This window comes from Peromyscus californicus, unplaced genomic scaffold (genome assembly GCF_007827085.1).
Source record: "Peromyscus californicus insignis strain IS unplaced genomic scaffold, ASM782708v3 Scaffold_7__1_contigs__length_154581171, whole genome shotgun sequence".
Classification (NCBI taxonomy): Eukaryota; Metazoa; Chordata; class Mammalia; order Rodentia; family Cricetidae; genus Peromyscus; species Peromyscus californicus.
In genome coordinates this window covers 45209558-45235849 of record NW_026294595.1, presented here as the reverse complement: position 1 = coordinate 45235849, position 26292 = coordinate 45209558, and the positions used below count along the sequence as shown (strand labels likewise).

Genomic DNA, 26292 nt, shown 5'->3' with positions numbered 1-26292 from the left:
CTCAGGGCATTTAACAACACATCTGGGAAAATTTCCAATAACTAATTTGTAATATTAAAAAGTTAAACTTTTAAAATTAAAAATAAAAAACATAAACAAACAAACAAACAAAAACCACTTCTCAGAAGGCAATGAGAAGCAAGTGAGAAACATGTCTCCTGTATGCAGGGGGCGTCCTTGACTGATTTACTGGACCAAAAGCCTTCAAATTGATCGCTGATGTGCTTAGGGATGAGCTCTGAGTTGTTTAAACCATTGCCTACATTGAAATCGTTAGGGAGATTACAGCGGGTGGGGGTCTCAACACTCACAACTCCCCAAAGAGCCATTCAAAAGAAGCAGAAAAAATGGGATGAGTTCTTTTGTTTATTTGCCCCAGGAATTAAAAAAAAAAAACAAAAAATAGCTTTATGAAACCATGATCTTCCCCTTGACAGACAGGCCTGTACATTAGCATCGTGCTTTCAACCAACAGTTCACATTTCAAGAGGAAGGTAAAGAAAGCGATGAAATGACAGCTTCATCTAGTTGTCACGAGTTGTAACACTGATACAAAAAAATAGTATTCTGATTAGCAGCTCGATTGGCAACCCATGTAACCCTAAATAGTACTACAAACCCAGAGAGTGCACTTTGACACACAGTTACTTTTGGCAAAATCATATGTACAATTTTGAACAAATAAATACATAAATACAATCATTCATATATAACAATATACCTAAATGTCAATTATCATCAAGCGCTTCTAGTAAATCATTTCTTCCATTCACAAGTTGCCTGTTGCTTATAAAAAGTATCTTCACCTTTACAGAAATGATACAATTAATTCCCCCACACTGAACCCACATTTTAGGAAAGATAGAAAATGATTCCAGACACTGTACATAAATATTCCATTGTCTTTTTTTAGAAGAAATTTGATTGAAAAACTCCTTCCTTGACTTCTCTGAAAAGAGTTTGTTTCCCCTCCGTATCTTATCACATAAGGGGTTTTGTTCTTCCATATTTAATTCAAATCAAAAATGATCTTCATGTTTTGAATCTGGTTATTTAAAAGTACATTGTTACATTGTTGTATATTGAAACTGCTCCAAGATAAGAAGACACAAAGCCACATAAATGAGGCACCAAAGAGAAAGCATTTTTTCCCTATAAGAAATAAATGAAGAAACTTTAAGATTATAGATGCTGATGTTATCCAGTACATAATGAAGAAATAACAGGGAGTCAGACGGTGTTTTAAACAAATTATAGGAATGACTTCTGGTACGATAGTGCCGTCATTATTTTAACTATATTATTGCAGTGCTGAGGACTGAACCCAGAGCCCTTTGTATGCTAGGCAAACGCTTTACCACTGAGTTATACCCCTAACCCCAGAATCCTGCCATTATTATTAATTTTTTCCTTAAAGACATGGTGAGGATGGCTTAATAAATAACCACGACAATGATTTGACCAGTTTCCTGTCATAGAACTAACAAAAGTAGAAAATTAGAGCTCTTCCTTGACAAGCTAAACAGTTTTTTTTTTTTTTTTTTTTTTTTTTAACATCCAAAAAACAAAGAGCAACCATGCTTAAGGCTATTGAAATACTGGACAAATGGCCTTGCCGCATCAAGCTCCATGCAGAGGAAAATGTTACACATCAAGCAGATTCTAGCTGTACGAACAACTGAAGTGAAGAAAAAAGCTCCTTTAAAATATGTACATGTAATCATTGATGTCTATTTACATGTTTGTCATATGGGTATTATGTAGCATAAAAAAGTTAAGAAATAGTCCTTTAAGACATGATTTTCTGATTTTTGCTCCATTTCAAGATTAGGGCTCTATGCATATTCCACGCATACATATAAAACAATTCATAGATGTACATACATGGGTTATTATAATGTGAGATTCTTTGACATGAAAAGTGGCTTGGCTGAGCATGGGGTAGATGCAAGGCCATAGTAGGAGACAGAGACTGCATTCAGCTGTGCAACTGGGAGGCAATGAGGCTTTCCCAATGATTGGAGCTCACAAAGGTTGAGGCTGGATGATGGGAGGGTGGCTCACCTTGTCCTGCTTCATTTCTTCCCAGAACACTTGACACTGCTCAGTAATTAAAATCATATTCAAGAATAAGAAGTCCTGTGTCATTTAGTACTTGGAGCTAATGAGAGATCCAGTGTTTTCAAGCAAGGGATTATGTGATTATGGGACTCCATTTCTTCCTTTTGCCTCCCTATCCCCATCACTATCAGCTTCTATGGGGGTATTCCAAACGTCAAGGTGCAAATAAAATAGATAAAGGAACACGTTTAGCTGTGGGGCTTTCTTTGCATGACAACAATGAGTTCCCTAGTGAATGGTAGATGTGCTGAGTGCTTATTCCTCTTCTATGGAGTACATTAGCTCTACTTGTCCTAAAGATTTTTAAGAATCAGGACAAATGTTTCCTGTGATTTAAGTTGTCAAGATGTATTTTGCAAAGCATATGCAAAGCTCCTCCCCAAAGCAAAGCAAATGCTTTTCAACATCCTGGGATACCAAGGCAACACACTGGAATGACAAATTCGTCACCAAAACCAGAGACATGGCAGAGAAATTGAAACTTCCACAATCAACTAACTTACAGCCAAAGAAACATTGAAGTCTTGGAAGAATTAGGTACACTGAGAGTTTGCAGTCAATTTTTATTTTGGTAAATTGTTATATTAAGAGGATGTTACCACAACTGATGACCATCTTTATAATTACTGTAATAATTTTAGCATTTAGCATAATGCATGATACATGGCATTACGTAGCACCTTTTAAACTAAAGATCTCAAAATACTTATTAGCAAATGTGATTTGCTCTCACAGTACCTGTGAGGTAGATTTTTCTTTTTAGCCATTTCACAAGTGAGCCTACAGAAGTACATCAAAAATGAGATGCCTGTTCATATGGTCCATGTAAATTTGTGGCATCAACGGGATCTGAACTCAGGCTTCCCCATTCTTCCTTCCCTTGGATCTCAGCCACAGAACCTCCAGAACATCTCAAAAACAGCTTTGCTTCTAAAAGTACATAAATGTTTTAGATGTCATGAGCGTATTACATATTTGTTGGTAGCAGGGCCACATCTTTCAATAACACTGGTAATTGTTAAAGGTTTCCTCACGTGCTTTGCAAATAAGTGCGGGGGGGGGGGCATTGTACACTGTGGCTAAGCGTGTGCTAGTTAGAACGGAGACATAAGGTTGCATTTTACCAACTGCTATGTGTTGTTTCTGGGCCTCCTACCAATTTGTTTTCTACACATGGAGACACACCTGCCTGGTCCAAAACCTGTAAAATGCACTTAGAGGCATTACATGGAAGGGAGCAGGCGACAGTACTACATTGGGCAGTCTCCTTGGTGGCACCATGTAATATTTGTTCTGAAAAAGAAAAAAAATTGTTTATTTGTTTCCATAAAGTAGCATTTTATGTACATCCCACCTGCTGACCAGATTTAATCCTTGGAAGTATAAGTCTAGGTGTTTTCTATACATACGGAATAACTGATTCTCAAGTTTCAATTTTTATCTATTTCATCACAATCTCCCTACCAGGGATAAAATCAATTATTGGTAGAATCACAAATTCTGTACACATTTCATGGCAATATATGTAAAAATCTAATGTGACAATAACACACAGCATTAAAAATCACATCCAGTGTGTTTTCCTGACTATGTATCTTTTCTGACTTGTTTTTTTCCCTAAGAGTTACTATTTATTTTTGCAGAGATGATATGAAGACCTTAGTGTGAGTTTCCATTTCCTGACCCAGATTTTTATCTCAGATGCACAGTCCATAAATCCTAGCAGTTATTGAGAGTCACTTCTTGAAACAAATGGCAATGTCTTAGGACCTGAGAATGTGTTCTGGCCCTTCTAACTCACTCGCTGTTTCTATGACTGAGCCCAAGACTTGTAAATTAATGATCCAAGAAAGGAACTGGGAATAGGAAGCAACAACTTTACAAAACCCCTTACCAGGTCATTTTTCCTTGGTGACACCTGTTAAATACCAACACCTTAGTTTCCATTTCTTAGAAAAGAAACTTATTTACAGCAATAAAAACCCTAACATCTGAGATGCTTCTTGCTTGACATATCATTCCAGATTCTGTGCATTTCTTCTGGAGAGATCTGATGGACCGTGATGACCCGACGGTACCTACACAAACTGTAGGCCATCTTCCAGTGATTGAAGCCACTATTCTGGAAAGGATGTATGCCGAGCTTTCGAAGACACAGTCCCACATATACATCTTCAAGATGAAGCAGCCTGGTATGGAGTGAGGTCTTGTAAATGAGTTCTGCCACATCAGCAGAAAAGATATAGCCAGTTCCTGAACAGAATGGTGGGTAGTTGCTGTCAGGGTACAAATCCCTAGGCATATACCACTTACTGCGGACATCCCGGATCGGTCCGCCATTGATGACATAACCAGTAAAATACCTTCTTCTTGGCTTGGTAGAAGGTTTCAGGAGTTTATAAATAAGGTTGTCCATGTTCACAAAAATGTCACTGTCTGTTTTCATGACATACTTGGCTTTTGAACAGAAAGTGGCAACCCATCTCATCCCCATTAAGGTTTTGAGGGTCAGGTTGTGATAGGAGTCAATGAAGTCCTCCACTATGATGTCGTGGAAGATCTGGCTCTCTTGCTCCACCATCTGGTTCAGAACAGGATCCGCATTTTTGCCCAGGAGGAAAAGTGTGGCTATCTTGATCCCTTTGAAGTTGTTCTCATCCCCCCATGTCTCCCGGATTGCCTGGCGTGCATCAAATTCCTTGTGTGTGGTGCTGATGAGGATCACAAGGAAAGGGATGTTTTTCTCACATTTGTTGGGTTCATTTATAAGAAATTCAAAAGAATGTGGGTTTATAGGTCGAGTTCTTATGTTGCCAAAGGTGAAGTTTTTCCTGGCAACTGTTAGGTGACTGAATGGCTTTGAGCCAGTATAGGAAGAAGTAGGTCGTGTTATGCTCAAGTACCAGAGAGCACTGGCCCAGCACACAACGGTCAAAACATATAGACAGGAGACCTTCGAAGCCATTGTCTTGAGAACACGTCTAGTCCAAATGCTGAAGAACACGTCTTTTGGGCACTAGCTTCTTGTCCTCTTGCAAAGGCAGCATATTACTCAGCAATCCGAAAACTCTGCAAGAGAGGAGAAAGTTGGCAGGTGCCCATGGACCTCAGTTGCGTCATGGCATTGTCACACTCACTTTAGTTTCTTTCAAACCTGGTGGAAGCTCCATGCCTCAGAAATCTTCCTCGGAACTCTGCAAAATCAATAAAGTACAGTTGTGTTCAAGTTTACTTAACCAGGTTCATGTTCTTGAATAAATACAATAAAGGTGTAAGAATTATCAGTGATGACTAAAATAAACATGGTCATTCATTTTCAAAAGCCTTGAAAAATCCCTGACATAACCTCCTAGCTTCTTCTCTCCCATGAACAGAAATTGTTTATGCATATTTATATTCAATACATGAATACATTGACCACGAGCATGAGGTGGATTAGGGAGTAAACCTAAGTTCAGTAATTTTCTAAAATTAATTCCTTCTTCAGAAGAGGCTATCATTGTACTTAGTCACTTTTTGGCTCTCAAATCTTTCAGAGAAGCTCGCATATAGTTCATCTCTCTTCTATTTGTCCAACTTTGAGCTTTTAATTGCTTTGATTTTGAGAAAGAAATCAACTCTTAACATTGCTTTGCTTTCTCCAATTCTGCATTTGGAAATGTCTTGACCACTCCCCACAAACCAATGCTAGTACCATGCTTCCTTGGCTCAGACTTAGGAATAATTGCTGCCTCTTCCTGATCCGGCACTGGACACAGCTCTTACCACATAGCTCTGCTTTCTCCAAGGCTTTGGAAAAGATTCTTATTCCTTGTTATGGCTGGATATAACAAATCTCCCCAAGACACTCATTTACTGAAAGTTTGGCTCTTGGGTGGTGGCATTCTCTTGGGAGATTGTAGAAAATTTGAAAGATGGAGAAAGGAAGTCCCAAGAGCCATACCTTTGAGCACACACCTTATCTCTAATCCCTTCCTCACTGCCTACTTCTTTCCTTTTATGAAGTGAACAGCTTCCACTTCCACATTCTTCCATCACCATGCTCTTCTTTCTTACTGTTAGGTATCTAGTTAAACATTAGTAGGCTTGGAAGACACTGAGTGAGACTCCCTCTCTCATAATCAACAGTCAAGAAAAAAAAACCCTGGAATTTCATGACTCTAATAACTGGTCAGAAGAATGTTACCTGATTCTTATGATTCACTATGGGAAGAGATTTGCCTAGCTAAACTGCCTGGGATGTTATTAACAGATAACTATTAAGTCTGTCTCCAGGAATCATAAACAGTGTACATACTGCATTGCAAGAGGCTTTCTGATACAAAACAAAACAAAACAAAAACAAAGACATATCATTGTCCCCTCCAGTAAGAGTCAATCCAAATGTTCTGCCAACTACTTGAATGCTTAGCACAAAGTCCCTTAGGTAGAGATGCTTGTTCTAAAGATCTTAGAATAGTTTAAACCCTTCCTATAATGTAGACTGATACAATGGTCCCTCTGAACATTATTCACTATCTCTCTTCAGACTGTGTTCTACTCTGCTCTGCAACAAGTTCTACCTATCCTCGATACTATGCTCAGTATGCTCCACATGTCTTGTCTGAATTCTTTCAACTGTGGTCTCATGGACAAAAGGGAGTCCAGAGTGAGGAAAAATGAAAAGTCAAACCTCTGAAACTATAAGCCACAGCGAACCTTTTTTTTAATATGTTGTTCTCTGAAGTACAGTGGTTATAGTTACATGAAAATAACCATCTCATGGAAACTACCAACTAACCGTCCTGGTTGTGTTGATTTCAGAGTTGTTCTAAACCATAAGGGATTTTCAGTTTTCAATGCCTCTATGTATTTCCTTGAGAAAATTACACTGGACTTTTTCATTTATTCATTCACTTATTCTTTCATTCACTCATTTTAGTTACTGATATGTAGCTACAAACATTGGATGACTACAATGCAAGGGACAATTGAGTTGAAAGTCTACAAATTCAATGAAGATGTGAGTGGTATTCAAATGAAGTTGTTTTTTGAAACATTGATCCTTTCTAAAACTGTTACAGTTTTCTAGAGCTTATAAACATTTTCCCAGTCAAAAATATGTGTCAGATTACAAATTTCACTCATGAAAATTATTTATTTCTTTTTCTTTAAGTTTGTTTATATGGTGGATTACAGTGACTGATTTTTTGTATGTTGATCAATCCCTACATCTCTGGGATGAAGTCTACTTGGTCATGTGGATGATCTTTTTGATGTGTTCTTCAATTCTGTTTGCAAGTATTTTATTGAGTATTTTTACATCTATGTTCATAAGAAAATTGATCTGTAATTCTCTTTGTTGGTTTAATCTTTGTGTGGTTTGGGTATCAGGATTACTATGGCCTCATAAAGTGAACTGGGTGATATTCCTTCCATTTCATTTTTTATGGAATAATTTGAGGAGTATTGGCATTAGCTTTTCTTTGAAAGTCTAACAGAATTCTGTGATGAAACTGTCTGTCATCTCATTAGACACCAGAAAAGAAAAAACAAAACAAAATAAAAAGCCTGTGTTAAAATACAACACCCCTTCATTACAAAAGTCTTGGAGACAGTAGGGATACAAGGAACATACCTCAACATAATAAAGGTAATTTACAACAAGCCTATAACCAACAACAACTTAAGTCGAGAGAAACTCAAAGCATTCCCACTCAAACCAGGACCAAGACAAGATTGTCGACTCTATCTATATCTATTCAATATAGTACTTGAAGTTCTAGCTAGAACAATAAGACAACTGAATGAGATCAAGGGGAAATAAATTGGAAAGGAAGAAGTCAATTTATTGCTATTCCCAAATGATATGATAGTATACATAAGTGACCCCAAAATTTCTACCAGGGAACCCCTACAGCTGATACACACCTTCAGTGAAGTGGCTGGAAACAAGATTAACTCAAAAGAAAAATTAGTAGGCCTCTTGTAGACAAATGACAATCAGATTGAGAAAGAAATCAAGGAAAAAATACCCTTCACAATAGCCACAAGTAATATAAAATACTCTGGGGCAAATCTAACCAAGCAAACAAAAGACTTGCATGATAAAAATTTCAAGTCTTTGAAGAAAGAAACTGAACAAATCAGAAGATGGAAAGATCACCCATGCGTATGGATTGGTAGGATCAACATAATATAAATGGTCATCCTACCAAAAGCAATCTACAAATTCAAAACAATCTCCATCAAAATTCCAGCACAGTTCTCTATAGACCTTGAAAGGGAAATACTCAACTTCATATGGAAAAACAAAAAGCCCAAGAGAGCTAAAATAATCCTGAACAATAAAAGAACTGCTGGAGGTATCATCATCCCTGATTTCAAGCTGTACTACAGAGATATAGTAACAAAAACTACATAGTAATGGCATAGAAATAGACACTTTGGTCTATTTTGGAATCAAATTGAAGACATAGACATAAACCCACACACACATCTAATTTTTGATAAGAAGTCAGAAATAGACAAAGGGAAAAAGAAAGCATTATCAACAAATGTTACTGGTATAATTGGATGTCTGCATGTAGAAAAATGCAAATAGATTCATATCTATCACCCTGTACAAAACTCAAGTCCAAGTGTATCAAAGACCTCAGCATAAAACCAGATACATTAAAGCTGGTAGAAGAGAAAGTGGGGGAATAGCTTGAACACATTGGCACAGGAGACAACTTCCTGAACAAAACACTGGTAGCACAGTGATCAACAACTAATATGTGGAACATCATGAAACTAAAAAGCTTCTGTAAGGCAAAGGATGTGATCAATAAAACAAACTGGCAGCCTATAGAATGAAAAAAAAATTGTTTGTTTTGTTTTCGTTTTTTTTGAGACAAATTTTCTCTATATAACGGCCCTGACTGTCCTGAAACTCGCTTTGTAGACCAGGCTGGTCTTGAACTCACAGAGATCTGCTTGCCTCTGCCTCCCCAGTGCTGGTATTTGAAAATATTTTTAACAACTTTATATACAATAGCGTGCTAATATCCAAAATACATAAAGAACTTAAGAAACTAGCTATCAAAAAACAAATAATCCAATTAAAAAACGAGGTACAAATCTAAACAGATTTCTCAACAGAAGAATCTCAAATGGCTGAGAAACACTTAAAGAAATGCTCAACATCCTTAGTCATCAGGGAAATGCAAATCAGAACAACTTTGAGATTCCATCTTACATCTGTCAGAATAGCTGAGATCAAAAACACAAGTGACAGCTCATGCTGGTGAGGATGTGGAGCAACAGGAACACGCCTCCATTACTGGTGAGAGTGCAATCTTGTCCAACCACTATGGAAATCAATATGGTGTTTCCTCAGAAAACTGGGAATTGATCTGCCTCAAGACCCAGCTATACCACTCCTGGGTATATAGCCAAAGGATGCTCTATCATACCACAAGGACACTTGCTCAACTATGCTCATAACAACTTTATTCATAATAGACAGAAACTGGAAACAACCTAGATGTCCCTCAACAGAAGAATGAATAAAGAAGATGTGGTACATTTACACAATAGAGTATTATTCAGTTTTTAAAAAATGACATCATGAAATTTGCAGACAAAGGGATGGGACTAGAAAACAATCACTGTGAGTGAGGTAACCCTGACCCAGAAAGACAAACATGGTATGTACTCAGTTCTAAGTGGACATTAGCTGTTAAGTAAATGATCATGCTACAACCCACAGACCCAGAAAGGCTAAGTAACAAGGAAGGCTCAAAGGGAGATACATTTATCTCCTTGGGAATGGGAACTACAATAGATTTTTTCCAGTGGGCTGGTGATAGATGGAAATGGAAACAGGAGGATCAGGTGTATGTGAAGAAATAGACAGAGAGAGTGTATGAAGAGACGACTGGGTGCCTCCCAAACAGATCAAGCTAATCAACTGTCTCACTTATCCAGAGGGCCTGATCCAGTTGGGGGCTCCTCAGCCATTGGTTCACAGTTCATGTGTTTCTACTAGTTTGGCTATTTGTCCCTGTGCTTTTTCCAATCTTGGTCTCAACAATTCTCGCTCATACAATCCCTCCTCTTTCTCGCCGATTGGACTCCTGGAGCTCCACTTGGGGCCTGGCCATGGATCTCTGCATCTGCTTCCATCAGCCATTGGATGAGATTTCTAGCATGACAGTTAGGGTGTTTGGCCATCTATCACCAGAGTAGGTCAGCCTGGGAGGAGGGGACTGGACCTGCCTGGACTGAATCTACCAGGTTGAGCTGAATCCCCAGGGGAGTCCTTGCCCTGGAGGATATGGGAATGGAGGATGGGTTGGGGGGACGGGGGCGGGAGGAGGGAGGACAGGGGAATCCGTGGCTGATATGTAAAATTAAATCAAATTATAAAATTAAAAAAAAAAGAGACGACTGGAATTGGAGGACATTTTGGGAAGTCAATGTGGAAACCTAGTGCAGTAGAAAAATCCCAGGATTTTATCAGGGTGACCCTAATAAGGACTCCTAGTAATGGAGGATTCAGAGCTTGAACCAGCCCTCCTCTGAACCAATGGTGGGACTGGGACACCAACCCAGCCACAAAACCCTTGATCTGTAATCTGTCCCACCTGCAAGATGTGCTGGGGCAATGGAGGCACAGAACATGTGGGAGTGGCCGACCAATGACCTGTCTAATTTGAGGCTCAACCATGAGAGGGAGCCCGTGTCTAACACTGCCTGGATGACCAAATCCAGAGGCTGGATAGCCCAAAGACCTGTGATAGAAAAACATTACTGAAACAATTCCTAATGATATTTCTCTATACTCATAGATTGGTGCCTAGCCCATCTGTCATCAGACAGGCTTCCCTTGGTACCTGATGAGAGCCTATACAGAGACCCACAGCCAGGCATTAGGTGGAGAGAGAGCCCAAATTGGAGATCTCCATTGGTTCCCTCCCCTTGGGGCTCAAGGAACCCTGTGGAAGAGGAGGGAGAAGAAATGTAGGGGCCAGAGGGGTTGAGAACACCAGGAGAACATGGCCCAGAGACATCAATTCATTAGTGGTTCTTAGAGACTGAAGCAGCAATCAAGAAGCCCACATGGGTCTGAGCTAGGTCCTCTGCATATGTGCTATTGTTATTAGCTTGGTATTTTTTGTAGGACTCCTAGTAGTGGGAATGGGGGGATGTGTCTCTGAATTTTTAATCTGCTCTTGGGTCCCCTGTCCTCCTACTGGGTTGCTTTGCCAAATTTTGATATGAGGGTTTGTGCCTAGATTTATTGTATCTTGTTATACTGTGTTCAGTGGATATCCCTTGGAAGCCTGCTCTTTTCTGAAGGGAAGTAGAGGAGTAGATCTGGGGGAGAAGAGGGGGTTGGGAGGAGGGGGGACTGGCTGGGAAGAGTGGAGGGAAGGGAACTGTGGTTGGGATGTATTGAAAACAAAAATAAAATAAAATAAAATATTTCTTCCTTCCTAGTTAGAGCAGAATTCAGTAGCCTTGAAAAGCAGAATACTAATTTTAGTAAAGTCTCCTTCAGAGACAATGACATGCTTGGGTTAGTTAGTTTTTACCAACTTGACATTAATTAAAGTTATCTGGAAAGCCAAAAATGCAATGGAAGAATTGCTTCCATCAGATCAGCCTGTTGGTTGCCTGTGAGACATTGTTTTGATTAATAACTGATGTGGGAGGATTCAGTGTACCGTGGGTGGTTCCTCCAGAGGAGGTGACTCTGGGTTGTATAATCAAAGAAGTGGAACAAGCTTGTAAATAGTGCTCTTCTGTGGTGTCTGCTTCAGTTCCTGTCTCCAGGCTCCTGCCTTGGTTTCTCTCAGTAATGGACTGTAATCCGTAAGCCAAAATAAACCCTTTCCTTTCCAAGTTGCTTTTGGTTACAGTGTTTATCAGAACAACAGAATGCAAGCTAGATTATTTGTGCTTAAATATACATGTTAAAAGAATTTAATTGGGATCATGGGTGGAAAAATCATAATTCTAAGTTCAATAATCATATTGAAACAAAAAGACAAGAGATATGCAACATCAGAGATAAAACCCATACTCTTGCCTAAGCTTAAAGCTAACTGTGAGATCAACAATAATTCATTTGATTATTGTTCTAACTGAATAGGAAGTGCTCTGTAATATATAATCATGGCTTCCTGGAGAACATTTCTACTTTAAGGAGGCCTAAAGTGATAACAAGAAGGTCAAGATGAATGGCTTCAATCGCATAAAGAAGTTTTGATACTTTAGAGCAACTGATTCTCAACTGGCAGGTCTCAACCTCTTTGAGGTTGCATATCAGATATCCTGTGTATCACATATTTACATCACAATTCATAACAGTAGCAAAATTACACTTATAAAGTGGCAACAAAAATAATTCTATGGTTGGGGTCACCACAACATGAGGAACTGTATTAAAGTATTAGGAAGGTTGAGAACCACTGCTGTAGAGATAAGAAAAGGAACTGAGAGAAACTAGTAGTAGAGAATGTATAAAGGGACTTTTCAAATTTGGGATATATGAATACTGACTTCATTTTAATCACAACGGCTAGTGAATGAGTCTCAAGATGCTATTGGAAACCAAACTTTTCTTTACCATGACCTCATCTTGTGTACCCCATTCTTACAAGCATACCTGTATCATTCTTCTGTACCTATTCCTTGTACAATTCCCTACTAAATTGTGAGCCAACTATTGCTAAGATGCCAAGGGACTCTGAAGCAGCCTGAGGTAGAGCTCAGTCATCTTAAGGGTAAATTAATCAAACAATTAATGGAGGATTTCTTTAGTTATTTGATCTCCTTTTCTACGGTCTCTTTCCTGTCCCTACAGAGTCAAATTACTATCCCCCACTTCACAGCTGTCTTCAATCAAAATTTGTTCATTCATTTGTGAATTCACTAACCATGAATCTACCAATTAATCAAATACTTCTAACATCTTTTAGCTACAGAGTGTTGAGAAAAGAGAATTTGAACCAAAGCACTGTCTTGGGAAGTTCTGGGCTAAGAGGCTAGATTTCAAGCAAACAATTAAAATAATTACCAACATGGGGCTTTTGGAATATACAGGAGTGAACTGGAGAAAAGAGTATTTGCGGAACAGGCACTGTATAGTAGATCAGGCATAGAAAAACTCCAGAGGCCACTGTTCACACATGGCACAGAGTGGGCCCCATTCTCTATCTATCCTGGAGTCAAGCAGTGATAGAACAATGAATACAGACTGTGAATCAGAAAAAGCAAGCTAAGTGGAAGCTTCAAACACAATGAGGAGTTACCAAGATAGTGGCTGCACAGACAAAAGAAAGAGCACATGAAAAGAACATGATGTGCACAAGAGCCTGTAAATGGTTGAGTAAAGATAAAGGGCAAGTTAATGATGAGTGTAGTGGGAGGTGGGGCTATCGAGAGTTGAAGTGGTCCTATAGTAAGTGGCATCCATAAACCATTCTGAGCTGAGAAGCCATTTACTTATCTGTGTATTCTAATATTGCAAGGGAGGACTTTACCTTCTCCAAATCCTGTCCATTGATTTCAATAGCAATCCATTCTTTTATATTAAGGAATTCTTTATTTCTACAGTTCTAGCACCTAAAGGAGTGAGAATTAGTTTCATGACATCTTTCAGTCAAATTTTTGCCTGGACAGAAGGATTGTGTAAATACAGGTAGATAGAGAGTTTAGAAATATAAGAGAGATAAAGGAGAGTATGAAGAAAGCTTGTATACTTATACTCTCCACAGAAGAATAAACACTGTCCCCTAGACAGCTAATGCACATGATGAATCTCAACATTATTATTATTAGTTGTCCTTTCAATGGTTCTAAATTTATTATTATTTTGAATTTTGAGACAAGGTCTTGTTAAATAGCCTAGGCTGACCTTACCCTAGTGACCCTCTTCTTCTGCCTTCTGAGTGCTGACATCACAGAAATGCACCACCACACCCGACTCATTATCTCTCATTTAAAAATGCATATAACAAGGGGCTAGAGAGATAATTCAGCAATTAAGAGCACTGGCTGCTCTTCCAGAAGATCCAGTTCAATTCCCAGGATCCACAGGGCAGCTCATAACTCTCTGTAACACTAGGTCCTTAGGATCTGATTCCCTCTTATGGCCTCCTCAGTCACTGGACATGCAATGGATGTGTAGATATACATGTAAGCAAGACACACATACATATAAAATAAAATGAACTGCATATACCAGGTGCCCTGCAATGTGCTCTATTCTATGCCATTCCATTTTGCATTATAGAGCACCGTTCCTTATAGTATTTCAAGAAAGGCATGTCTTCCTCCACTTTACAGGTGAAGAGAAGGGAAACTCAGATATGTTAAACAGTTTGTTCAAGATCATAGCTGTTAAGAGACCAGATAAGTGGCCACTCTCCAACTTCCTAGGGCCTGTTGGGATACTAGGCATTGTGGTGGATGGAAAAGCCATCCTAGTCTATGCTGATACATCTCAGGCTACTATACTCTTTGGAGTCCATTGTATTTTTATTTCAAGTGAGCTAAGCTGGGATGTGAAGCACAACCAGGAATTATCTGGAAGGAGTTTGGGTATCCAAGGCAAAGCAAACAGTATATGCAAAAGACATAAAATGAGAGAAAACATGTAAAGTCCAAGCCACTACATGGTTCATTGAGATGTATGATGCACTGCACTGAGTCAATGCTGTGGCGAGTTTTGATTAGTGGAACAGGCTCATTGCAAAAAACACATTAGCACTTAAAGGTGGTGTTGGGGGCAAGGAAAAAAAACAATATTTGAAGGAGTTGGAAACATTTTTCAGTGCATTATATTGAAGTCCAGAAGCCCATGTACATATTGAATAAATCACAATTTCTATTAAACTTCTTTTTCATCGGACATGAGAACAAATATAGGCACAGTATCACACCTCAATCAATACTAAATGCAAGTTAGCATTTACTCAATTAGGAACATAAACCAAAGAGTATGAAATATGAAAGGGAGCCAGTATCAAATCTGAAGAGTGGCTAACAGTAATGTGTACTTACAGCTAGGGGATAAACAAAACAGATTTCCTGGGTGGCCACACAAAGATATGCCTCTGGGTCAGGAAGTGGTGAGGAAATACCGTGACTAAAGATGAAACCTGAGTCACATGATACTCAGAGCTCCAAAGATTAACCTCATGGATGCCAGATGAAGTGGTTGGTAATGGGCCAGGCATGTTCTCATTTACTCTTTGCGTAATGCTATGCTGTAATTCAGATTGTCTTTGCCTCATGTGACCTTCAATATAAAATAAGAGCAAAAATAACACCCTGTTTACTTCCGTATGTGTCAGAGGTCTTCACAAGCATTGCTTGATCGCTTGTTTCTGAGGGAAGGGTTTTGCTAAATTTCAGCAGACAGGAAGATTTTGATAGCTTCGAAGTTTATGGCTTGGGACCCTGAGCATGAAGATCGATTGGTTCTTTTAAGTAGATAAAAGTTTGTTTCAGTGTTTTTGGTTTGTCCTTCTGGGTTTGTGAGAAGACAATAGAGGTGTTCATGAACCTCTCTTCTTCCTCAAAAACTCAGAGCCAGCGACCCATTAAAAACTCAAATGGGCCGGGCGGTGGTGGCGCACGCCTTTAATCCCAGCACTCGGGAGGCAGAGGCAGGCGGATCTCTGTGAGTTCGAGGCCAGCCTGGGCTACCAAGTGAGTTCCAGGAAAAGGCGCAAAGCTACACAGAGAAACCCTGTCTCGAAAAAAACCAAAAAAAAAAAAAAAAAACCAAAAAAAACAAAAAACTCAAATGGAGAAACAAAGCCAGCTGAGAAGTTGAGAAGTTGGGGAAGGTGCTGACTTCCACACAGCACAGCTTCCTGGCAAGGTGGGTAAGATTTTTCAGAATCCTGTTTAACGGGCAAGTTAATATATCACTAAAATAGAAAGTTGCACATATAACATTTATCATGCCTTTTAGCAGTTTTACCACAACTTCAAGACACTAAAGACACATTAACTTGTCATCGGCTAAATACAAATCCCTCCAATAGGAATATTCAGCTAGAACATTTGAAAGATGTTCCCTCCAGGGGCCTCACTGTATTGCAGATTAGCTCATTCACAGAGCTCTCCAGTAAATACCCACCTTCACCTTTCAGGGAGTTAATGGGGCAAAACTTTCAATTTAAGAAGCACATGTTTCTCTTAGATATGGCATGGTGTCTTGTTATTTTGGATAATTTAGTTTTTAAAACTTTAAAATTTCTTTCTTTGACCAAAAGGCAAAGCCTAAAAGGAAGTGGTCAGTGTCACTATTGAACTCTGAATACTTGGGCGTCCATGTCCATCACGGGGCAGGCAGGGTGATACCTTAGCTGGGCTAAAGGATGCCCAGAGAGCTCTGTTTATCTTTTTGGGTGTTGAAAGCATTAGACATATTGGACAATGAAAATAGTCTCTCACCAAGGAAGGTGGGTGCCAAAGAATCTGTCAAGAGCCTCAATAGCAGAACCCTCTTGGCTCTTTCCCATCGATCCTTTCAATCCTCCTGCTAGCCCATCACTATTTCTTCGTGACAGCTGCTAATCTGCAGAAACACCTTCTACCAGGGACCTCTGGCCAGCACACTGTGCTGGGATGCAGGAGGTGGCCTTTCCCTTCCCTGCCAGACTCTTCTGTTCTTTTTTCAGGCTTCTTTTCTTTCTTTCTTTCTTTCTTTCTTTCTTTCTTTCTTTCTTTCTTTCTTTCTTTCTTTCTTTCTTTCTTTCTTTCTTTCTTTCTCTCTCTCTCTCTCTCTCTCTCTCTCTCTCGCTCCCTCCCTCTATTCTTCCCTTCCTTCCTTTCTATTATTTATTTATTTTAATCCTGACCACAGCAGTTTCCTCTCCCTCCTCTCCTCCCATTCTCCCCCTACCCCACTTTTGACCCCCTTCCCCCATCCACTCCTCCTCTGTTTCTGTTCAGAAAGGCCTCCCCCATGGGGATCAGCAAAGCAAGGCATATTAAGTTGCCATAAGACTAAGCACCTCCCCTTGCATTTGGGCTGGGCAAGGCAATCCAGTGGGAGGAAGGAATAGGTTCCCAAGAACTAGCCAAAGTGTTAGAGACAGTCCCTGATCCCATTGTTAGGAGTTCTACCAATAGACCACGCTACATAACTGTCACACATTTGTAGAGGGATTAGGTGGGTTCCATTCAGGCTCTCAGGTTATTGGTTCAGACTCTGTGTGTTCCTATGAGCCAGGTTAGTTGTTTCTGTGGGTTTTCTTGTGATGTCCTTAACCCTCTGGCTTCTATAATCCTCCTTCTCTTCAGCAGGACTCCCCGAGCTTGGCCTAATATTTGACTGTGGGTCTCTGTATCTGTTTCCATCAGTTACTGGATGAAGGCTCTCTAGTAAAAATTGGGGTAGTTACCAATCTGATTACAGGAGATGGCCAGTTCAGTCTACTTATCCACTATTGCTAGGAGTCTTAGCTGGGGTCATCTTTGTAGGTTCGTGGGAGTTTCTTTTGCATTCAGTTTCTACTGATCCCTAAAAGCCCCCCTTTCTGTCATCTCAGTACCCTCCCCCTCTACATAGCCTCTGATCTGATCTCTTAAGTTCCCATACTCACCTGCCCCCAGTCTACCCAGGAGATCTCTTCTATTTCCCCTTCCCAGGGAGATCCATTAGTCCCCTCCTTGTTACCTAGCCTCTCTGGGTCTGTGGATTGTAGCATGGTTATCCTTTACTTTACAGTTAATATACACCTATGAATGAGTACATGCCATGTTTATCTTTCTGGGTCTTGGTTACCTCAATCAGGATGATTTTTTTGTAGTTCCATCCATTTGCCTTCAAATTTCCTGATGCCATTTTTTTTTTTTACAGCTGAGTAATAGCCCCTTGTATAAATGTACCACATTTTCTTTATCCATTCTTTGGCTGAGAGTCATTTAGGTTATTTCTAGGCTCTGGCTATTACAAATAAAGCTGTTATGAACATAGCTGAGCAAGTGTCCTTGTGTTAGGATAGAGCATCCACAGGCAATCTACAGATTGAATACAATCCCCATTAAAATTTAAGGACACTAATAAGGATATGAACAAATGCCTTAATGAAGAACACAAATATTTGAATGAAACAATAAAAACACTTCAAGACATGAAAATAGAAATAGAATCACTAAAGATAAGTCAAATTGAAATAAAACTGGAAAAGAAACTGTAGGATGTCAAACAGAAATCTCAGAGGTAAGCTTAACTAACAGACTGTAAAACGTGGGAAAAAGAATTTCAGATTCTGAAGACATAGTAGAAGAAATGGATACTCCAGTCAAAGGAAATATTAAATCTAAAAAAAAAATTCAGGCACAAAACATCCAGAAAATCTGGGACACTATGAAAAGATCAAACCTGTGGATGGCAGGGATAGAGGAATGAGAAGAAACATGGGTCACAGGAATAGAAAATATTTTTAGCAAAATCATAGAAGAAAAATTCTGCAGCCTAAAGTAGAAGGTGTCTATCAAGGTACAAGAAGCATACAGAAGAGCAAATAGATAGAACCAGAAAAGAAATTCCCCAATACATGTAATAATCAAAACACTGAAAGTACAAAACCAGGATATTCAAAGCTGCAAGTGAAAAAGACTAAGTTATCTATAAAGGCAAGCTCATTAAAAACTACTAACTTTTCAATGGAAACTATGGAAGTCAGAAGGGCCTGGATAAATGTTCCTCAAACCCTGGGAGACCCTGATGTCCTACAAAGTGCAGGAGACCACAGACTGCTTTACTCAGCAAAACTGTCAATCACAACCTACAGAGAAATAAAAACATTCCACAATGAAACCAAATTTAAGCAACGTCTGTCTAGCAATCCAGCTCTACAAAATGCACTAGAAGGAAAACCAGTCTGAAGAGATTAATCACAGCCCAGAAAACACAGAATAAAAAAGCACAGAATAGTAACTCAAAATGGGGGAGAATCCACACCATAACAAAATAATGGGAATCAATAAACACTGTTCACTGGTATCTCTCAATATTAATGGTACCAATTCTCTAATACAAAGACACAGACTAACAGATTGGATTTGAAAACAGGATCTATCTTTCTGCTGCATCCAAGAAACATGCCCCTTATCATCAAGAACAGTCATTACCTCAAAGTAAGAGGATGGGAAATGGTATTCCAAGTAAATGGATCCAAGAAGCAAGCTGCTGTAACTATTTTAATATCAGACAAAATACATTTCAAACAAAAATTAATCAAAAGAGATAAGGGTGGACACTAAGTACTCATTAAAGGAAAAACCAAGCAAGAGAATATTATAATTTTAAATAATTATGCACCAAACATGAGGAACTCAAGTTCATAAAAGAAACACTAATACAGCTAAAAACAAATATCGACTCTCAAACAGTGATAGTAAGTGACTTCAGTACTCCACTTTAGCCAGATCATCTGAACCAAGATTAAACAATGCTGGAGTTAAGTAACACCATAAGTCAATGGACATAGCAGACATCTAACTGAATATTCTTCCCAAATACAAAGGAATACACTTTTTTTCTGAGTAGCTCAGGAAACTTTCTTGGAAATTGACCAATAACTGGAACAAAAAGCAAAACTCAACAGATATAAGAGAACTGAAATAATACTCTGCATCTTGTCTGAAAACCAATGGGTAAAGCTGGATATCAACAACAACAGATATAAGAGAATTAAAATGATACCTGGCATCTTGTCTGAAAACCACTGGGTAAAGCTAGGTATCAACAACAACAACAGAAATAGCAGAAAATATACAAGTTAATAGAAACTGAGAAACTTACTACCAAATGAAAAACGGGTCAAAACAGAAATAAAGAAGGAGATTAAAAACGTTTTAGAACTGAATGAAATTTAAAACACAAACCTAGGGGGCACACAGTGAAGGCAAGTCTAAGAAACATGTTCATAGCACTAAGTACCTACATAAAAAACAACAATAACAAAACCCTAGAGATCTTATAATAACTTAATTGACACACCTGAAAGTTCTAGAAGAAGAAGAAATAATGGCCCAAAGGAGTAAATAGCAAGAAATAAACCCAGGGCCAAATGAAATGAAAACAAATAAACAAACAACAACAACAAAAAACCCAAACCAGGCAGACAAAAAATTAATTCAAAATAAAAAAGGAGTCAATGAAATGAAGAATTATTTTTTTGAGAAATTCAACAAGAAAACCCTTAGCTAAATTAACTAAAAGGTAGAGAGAGATGGTCCAAATTAATAAAATTAGAGATGAAGAGTGAGGCATTACAACAGACTCTGAGGAAATTCAGAGAATCACAAGGGAGAATCTCTTCTGGGGCTGACCTCTGGATTCTGGTAGTTGGCTGGCACACCCACAAACCCCACCACTCTTTGTCTTGCAGACATCAGCCTGATTTCTCCTTCCACCTGGATGTGGTTTTGTTCTGTACATGTATCTTTGTGCCTTGTATTCCCCTCTACAAGGACACAGCCATATCGGAGTAGGGCCACCATAATGAACTTAGGTCCTTTGAACCAAGACCATAAAGACCGCCCCAAATAAAAATTACATCCTGAAGTGTGGGGACCGAAGAGTCAATGTGTCTTCCTGAGGGGCACAGTTTAGTGTAGTTTCTACTTTCCTGGGGAGCAGCAAGAGGAGATGTTTTGCCACACAGCTTCCCTCCTGTACATTTAATTTTCAAGATTTCAAAGGGTGAAAAATTCGTAATTAGCATTCCAGGAAGAATGGCACTCAGGTGTGAAAGGGAACTGAAAATGTGGTTTATATTTAGATTAAAAAAGAAAGGTCAGTGCAGTGTAGGGCCACATGACCATGGTGTCATAGGCTGAAGCCGCCCTTTACTCCGGCTAAACTTTTTTTTTTTTCTTCTGAGTCTTGAAAGATTTCAGATTTGCTGACCAAGATAAGTCAGGATTGTGGCTCATTTCCTAAAGCCACACTTCCAAAGACACTGGCTTGGTTTTTGGATCGTTACAACAATTCTTCAATCTCATCCCAAACCATCAGCTTCTCTATTATTCAGAGTCACTTTTGAATATGCCCATGAGTGCATGCTATTGGAAAAGTACTTTAACATAGAGACCCACGCAAGGAGCTTCACAAAGTAGGAGAAAAAGGAAGCATTCGAAAGAAAGAAAGAAAGAAAGAAAGAAAGAAAGAAAGAAAGAAAGAAAGAAAGCTCACTAAAAGCTAGGCAAGGCAGGAAAACAAACAAAAACAACAAACAAAACCTAGAGGAAGAGTGGGGGCAGGAACTAGCTGGTTGGGGAAATGCTCTTGAAATGGCTGAGGTGCTGGTTTGTGTCCTGTATCACGATACTGACTAGGGTAAAAGATCTTTTCTCGTATGTGAAATCAGAGCCTCTTCTGATTTCTGATTCTGTGGAGAAATACAACTCAGTCTGTAACATAACTAATGGGCAGACGAGCCCCACAGGGTGGAGCTTCTAGCAGGCTGCGTTAATCCGCCATATGGTTATATTCATGCCTGGCTCCCTCCTTGCCTCTCCCTTTTGTAATTATGCTGTGAATAAGCACAGGAGAGGAAGAAATAAAACACTCCTAACACTAGATAATAGTCCTTGAAGGAAGAATTTCATAAACCATCATGCTATCCACCCTGCTGACTGATTATCTCTAGCTCGTTCTTTCTGCCCGGTCTCCGTGCTACGAAAGAAACCAGGCTCTCACAGGAGAGAATCCCTGGATACAGGCAGAAGTAAGAGTTCTGACTCCTCTGCTGCTGACAGGCAAAGAGCTAATTTGTTCCCTTTAAAATTTTAATTATGCATCTTTTCAGAGAGGCCCCAGGATTGAATTTACTTAGTCGATTGTGTACAATAAGGCAACAGCCTAAAGCAAAAAGTATTATTCGTTAGGGATTGGCAATTGAAATTATTTTCCTCCCCAGATTGGAAAAAAAAAAAAAAAAGATTTGGACCTTTCTCCTTTTCAGTTTAATACACTTTGGCATTATGGCGAAGGTCTTTATAAATCCCTGCCTATAGAAGAATGGGGCCAACCTGGGGGAGGAGTGGCCTGGATGTCTTTGCGTGAGCTCAGGGCTCTTGCAATATGAAAGCCACTTTCCATTTCCTGGTAGCAGAGAATGTGCATTTCAAATTAGAAAGAAAGATTATAGCTTTCTCAAAATCAATGTATTGCCCTAGTTCTGGAATTTGGAGAAGTGTTTCTCTTCCCCCCACCTCCACCACCACCACAATGCTCTCAGGGAAAAATGAAAATGAGAACTTCTCATTATGTTAGACAAATGCTGGGCTTCCTTTGCAGTCATGGATATTGTGTCACTGTGGCCTTATAGAAGACATACTTTTAGAAGCAGGCCGGGGAGTACCTATTGAGTCAAGGGTACCTGGAAGCTTGGCCTCTTGATGGGCCTGTGTGTGTGTGGTTTCTCTACTGGAAAACAGACCCCCAGTAGTTTTTATTAGTGCTGTGGAAGATGAGAGGGAAGACATCCAACTATATAGAAACAGCAGCTGTGAGAACTTAACAACTGAACTCTGCAATACCAAAATAGTGCTCATTTGTTCATTACTGGGAGAGGGACTGCAGCTGATATAAATGGATGTGTTTACAAGCCAGAAAATGTCAGTGTGCTTACTATATGTAAAATGCATAATTGTCTAGGGAGATATTTCTTAGCTTGCCACAGAAGGATGGTATTACTTCCTGTCCTATTTCAAAACTAATGAGATCAGTACTATATGGCAACTGATAACATCCAGAAGAGAATTTGTGAGTTTTAATTTTCTCCCCATTTGTTTCCTAATTGAAATATTTCTTTATGAAACAATTTATTAGAAGCCATAATTGCTTAAAATAATTTTATATAGCTGCTGCCAGTGGAAATAATTCTGTAGAAATTTAATCTTACGGCAGGAAAAGGCCTAGATTTAGCTTCTAGAATTTTGGTCATCAGTTTTAAGTCTGCAAGTCTATGCCTCTATTTCTTCACCTATCACAGAAGAATAATACTATACAGCCATGCTTTGTGAGTACACTGTAAGGTTAAATGAGATAACTTATTGGAAAATCTTGTATAAGCTGGTTTTTGCTACAGGAACACAAAGCATTATCACTACGAATGCAAACACGGCAAAGGATGGAAACACTTTGCTTCTAAATGTTTGTGGTTGTGGAGATGCCTCAGTGAATAATGTGCTGGTTGTACCAGCATGAGGACCTGAGTTCAGATTTCCAGCGCCCATAAAAACGCTGAAGGCTGAAACCTGTGTCAGTAATGCCAGCATTGGAGGGGGCAGAAGGCCCCCAAAGACAGGCAGATCCTGGGAGCCTGACAGTCAGGCAGTTTGGCTAAACTTGGAGCTCCAGGTTCAGTGAGAGACCCTGTTTCAAAAAAAATAAGGTGGATGTGATGGGGGAAGATTACCCAATGTCACTCTTTGGCTTTTGCCTGCACCCTCACACATGAACACACACACACACACACACACACACACACACACACACACACACACACGCACACGCACACGCACAAAAGCACATTAGTGTTTCATGAGGAATTATCAGTCCAAGTACCTTGAATAAAAACAGTTTTCTTACTTGGCTGCTGCTCAAAAGTGAAAAAGTAAAACTTGGCCCCACTAGTTGACTCTTTGTATATGAAGCTTTCAATTTCATTTTATAATATTTCTATAAAAAGATGGTGCAATTATGTAATAAGGGGGGATATTAGCTGGAAGAAATGTCATCGTGACTATTCATTATTAGTACTGTGTGTCAAAGTTTTAGAATTTTTCATATATAATTTTAGAATACTAAAAGTCCACAAATTCAGCCTTCTAAATAGCATATGTATAGTTATAGTTATATTATAAATATACTAAAATATCCTGAAGTAGCTAGCTATACCATGATTGTTTTCAGGTTTCAGAAAGGTGATTTAAAATGTATCTTTGAATTTTATCTTCATAGCTTGTTAAGGATGTGATGGAGCCTATCTGGAATGTAATACTGCAAGGTATATCATCATCCAATCGACTACCCAAAAGACCTATCAACTTTCGGTACAGAAAACGGTATGAATTATTAGAGAAATGCATGTAAATGAAAACCAGAGTGATGTGGCAGACAGGAGTGTTTAACAGAGTAGCTACTCAGCGATACTGTTTTTCTTCTAAGCTCTGATCTATGTGCCTGATTTTCTTAGCAGGTACTTGCTGTGCAAGATGTAACTTGTTTCTTTTGTTTAGAGATTATCCCTGTCATCAAGGCCACTTCTTCACTGTCCTCACCTCTGCCTGACCTCAGCTTCCTGCCATGCAAGCAGATCATCAAACATTTGCTCATCTTCCTCTGCAGCGAATACTACCTTCTACATAAATTTCCATATCTCTATACTCCTCTCCCTTAATTTTTTTGTTTATGACTTTCTTTCTACAAAGTATTTGTATTCCACCTGTCCTTAGACACCCAGAAAAAAAATTGCTTTTTTTTTCTTTCTGGTGTGGGAACTCATCACTGTTATGTTTAAGTCACTCTGGCATGTGTTTTAGGCTATCTTTTTCTCCTCTAACTGGGATTCCATAACCAGAGATGACAGTTTTAAACTCTCTTGGTGCTTTTCTTTTCATTCGCATTTATTTATCTCATCTCAGTTCTTTCTTCTGTATTCTATGATTGTTAATTATCTTTGTCCTTATACCCGGGCTTTAGAATGTTCCCAGGCTGAAGTTTCATAGTCAGAGAGACTTGTAGATATCCAGTCTCCTGGTTCAAGCACAGAACCCACAGTTCACAGAAATTAAGGTTGTAGATGGAGGTCTGCCATCAAATCCCCTTAAAATTTCTTCCCCTCAAAATATCTCTTGTTCTAAAAGTATCATTACTTCTCCCTGGTCAGAAATTCTGCCACGTGTATTTGCTTTGAAAAGCCCTTAAAGAAGCAATGTCCTCACATTTGGAGTTTTCGTTGTCTCTGTTTCCACGGGCTCCTTTATTAGAAGAGTGAGTGAATGGCCACTATCTGCTTGCGGCCTGGCATCACCTCGCATGCTGGCCACCCTCCCTTCCCTGGTTTCTAACCAGGCCCCCAAATGAGTGGCCTCTCCTGCTTTATCCCTATCCCTAACCTCTGTCTCTTGCAGTCTGTTGGCAGGGTGCGTGTGACATTCCCAGGACTGGCCTCCCTGCTGTTCTGTACTGTTCACAAATAGCCCCAACTCTCTTCCTTTCCTTCTCTCCCAATTCCCCACGCCTGGACTCTGCCCTGTGTCATTAGCATAGGCCTCCCACTTCCTTAAAAACAGGCTCTGTTGCCACCCTCCCAGGCGTGTGCATGGAAAAGTGGTACAGAGACAGGTGCACAGCATGTCCTTTCTCACTCTCAGCAGCGCTCTCTTCCTCAGGACACAAAGATAAGTTTGTGTTGAAGGAGAAGGCTTTCTTCCATTTTGTTTTAGCTTTGTTATTGCTAGAAATATATTCCACAGCACAAGGGTTTAAATCTGATTTCTCGGCTTGGTGAGAGTCTATCATAGACAAGCTGAACAAGTAGATGGTGTAGGTTTTGCTCCTGACAGCATAAGGTTAAAAAATTATTCTGTGCAACTCCTGCACTTAAACAGATAAAAGTTTCACTTTTCTTTACATTTGTGATGGCAGGCTGTTTCTGAAACTCTGAATGTTGTAAAAAGTCTCATTTAAAGCACATTTTTCTTGGCCCATTAGAGATGACTTTCTGTGAAATTCTGAGGCTATTTTTTATTTAAAGACTTCATTTTAATAGTCATTTTTTTCAACATGTACTGGACAGATGGTACAAGTGATTTTTTTCTAAGAATTGTAAGTTATTTGCTCTCCATTTCTTAGCACACGATTTGAAAGTCCATCAGATAGTTTGAAGATCTTGTCGAAGGAGAAATTAGGAAAGGTCTCAAGTACAATTTGAATCAGGTCAGTTGCAAGGGGAACTGTCATTTCTTTCATTTTAAACGTTAGAGGGCCATACAACTGTAAATTCATCAAAAACTAAAGAGAAAAGCATCTCACTTCCTGTTCTTCCCCTTGTGCTCTCAGGCAGGAGGATCGCCATTTTCATGGCTGAGTAGAATTATACAGCAAATAATGTCTACGATTTAGTAAATCAACCTTATGATATTTAGATTTTTTTTAAG

At 39.2% G+C, this 26292-nt stretch overlaps 1 protein-coding gene across 18 annotated transcripts in view; it reads right to left on the bottom strand.

Annotated features, from left to right (window-relative positions):
- Positions 1-353: 353 nt before the first annotated feature.
- The window catches only part of B3galt1 (beta-1,3-galactosyltransferase 1), a 568919-nt gene continuing 542980 nt past the window's right edge, over positions 354-26292 (bottom strand). For 14 of the 18 annotated variants that reach the window (XM_052725873.1, XM_052725878.1, XM_052725870.1 and 11 more), the window contains one exon: positions 354-5315. In XM_052725873.1, coding sequence (XP_052581833.1) covers positions 4106-5086 — 981 coding nt within the window. In that variant the 5' untranslated portion in view covers positions 5087-5315 and the 3' untranslated portion in view covers positions 354-4105. The remainder of the gene's footprint in view (positions 5316-26292) is intronic. The other 4 variants (XR_008215368.1, XM_052725885.1, XM_052725882.1 and 1 more) reach the window with 3 other exon arrangements.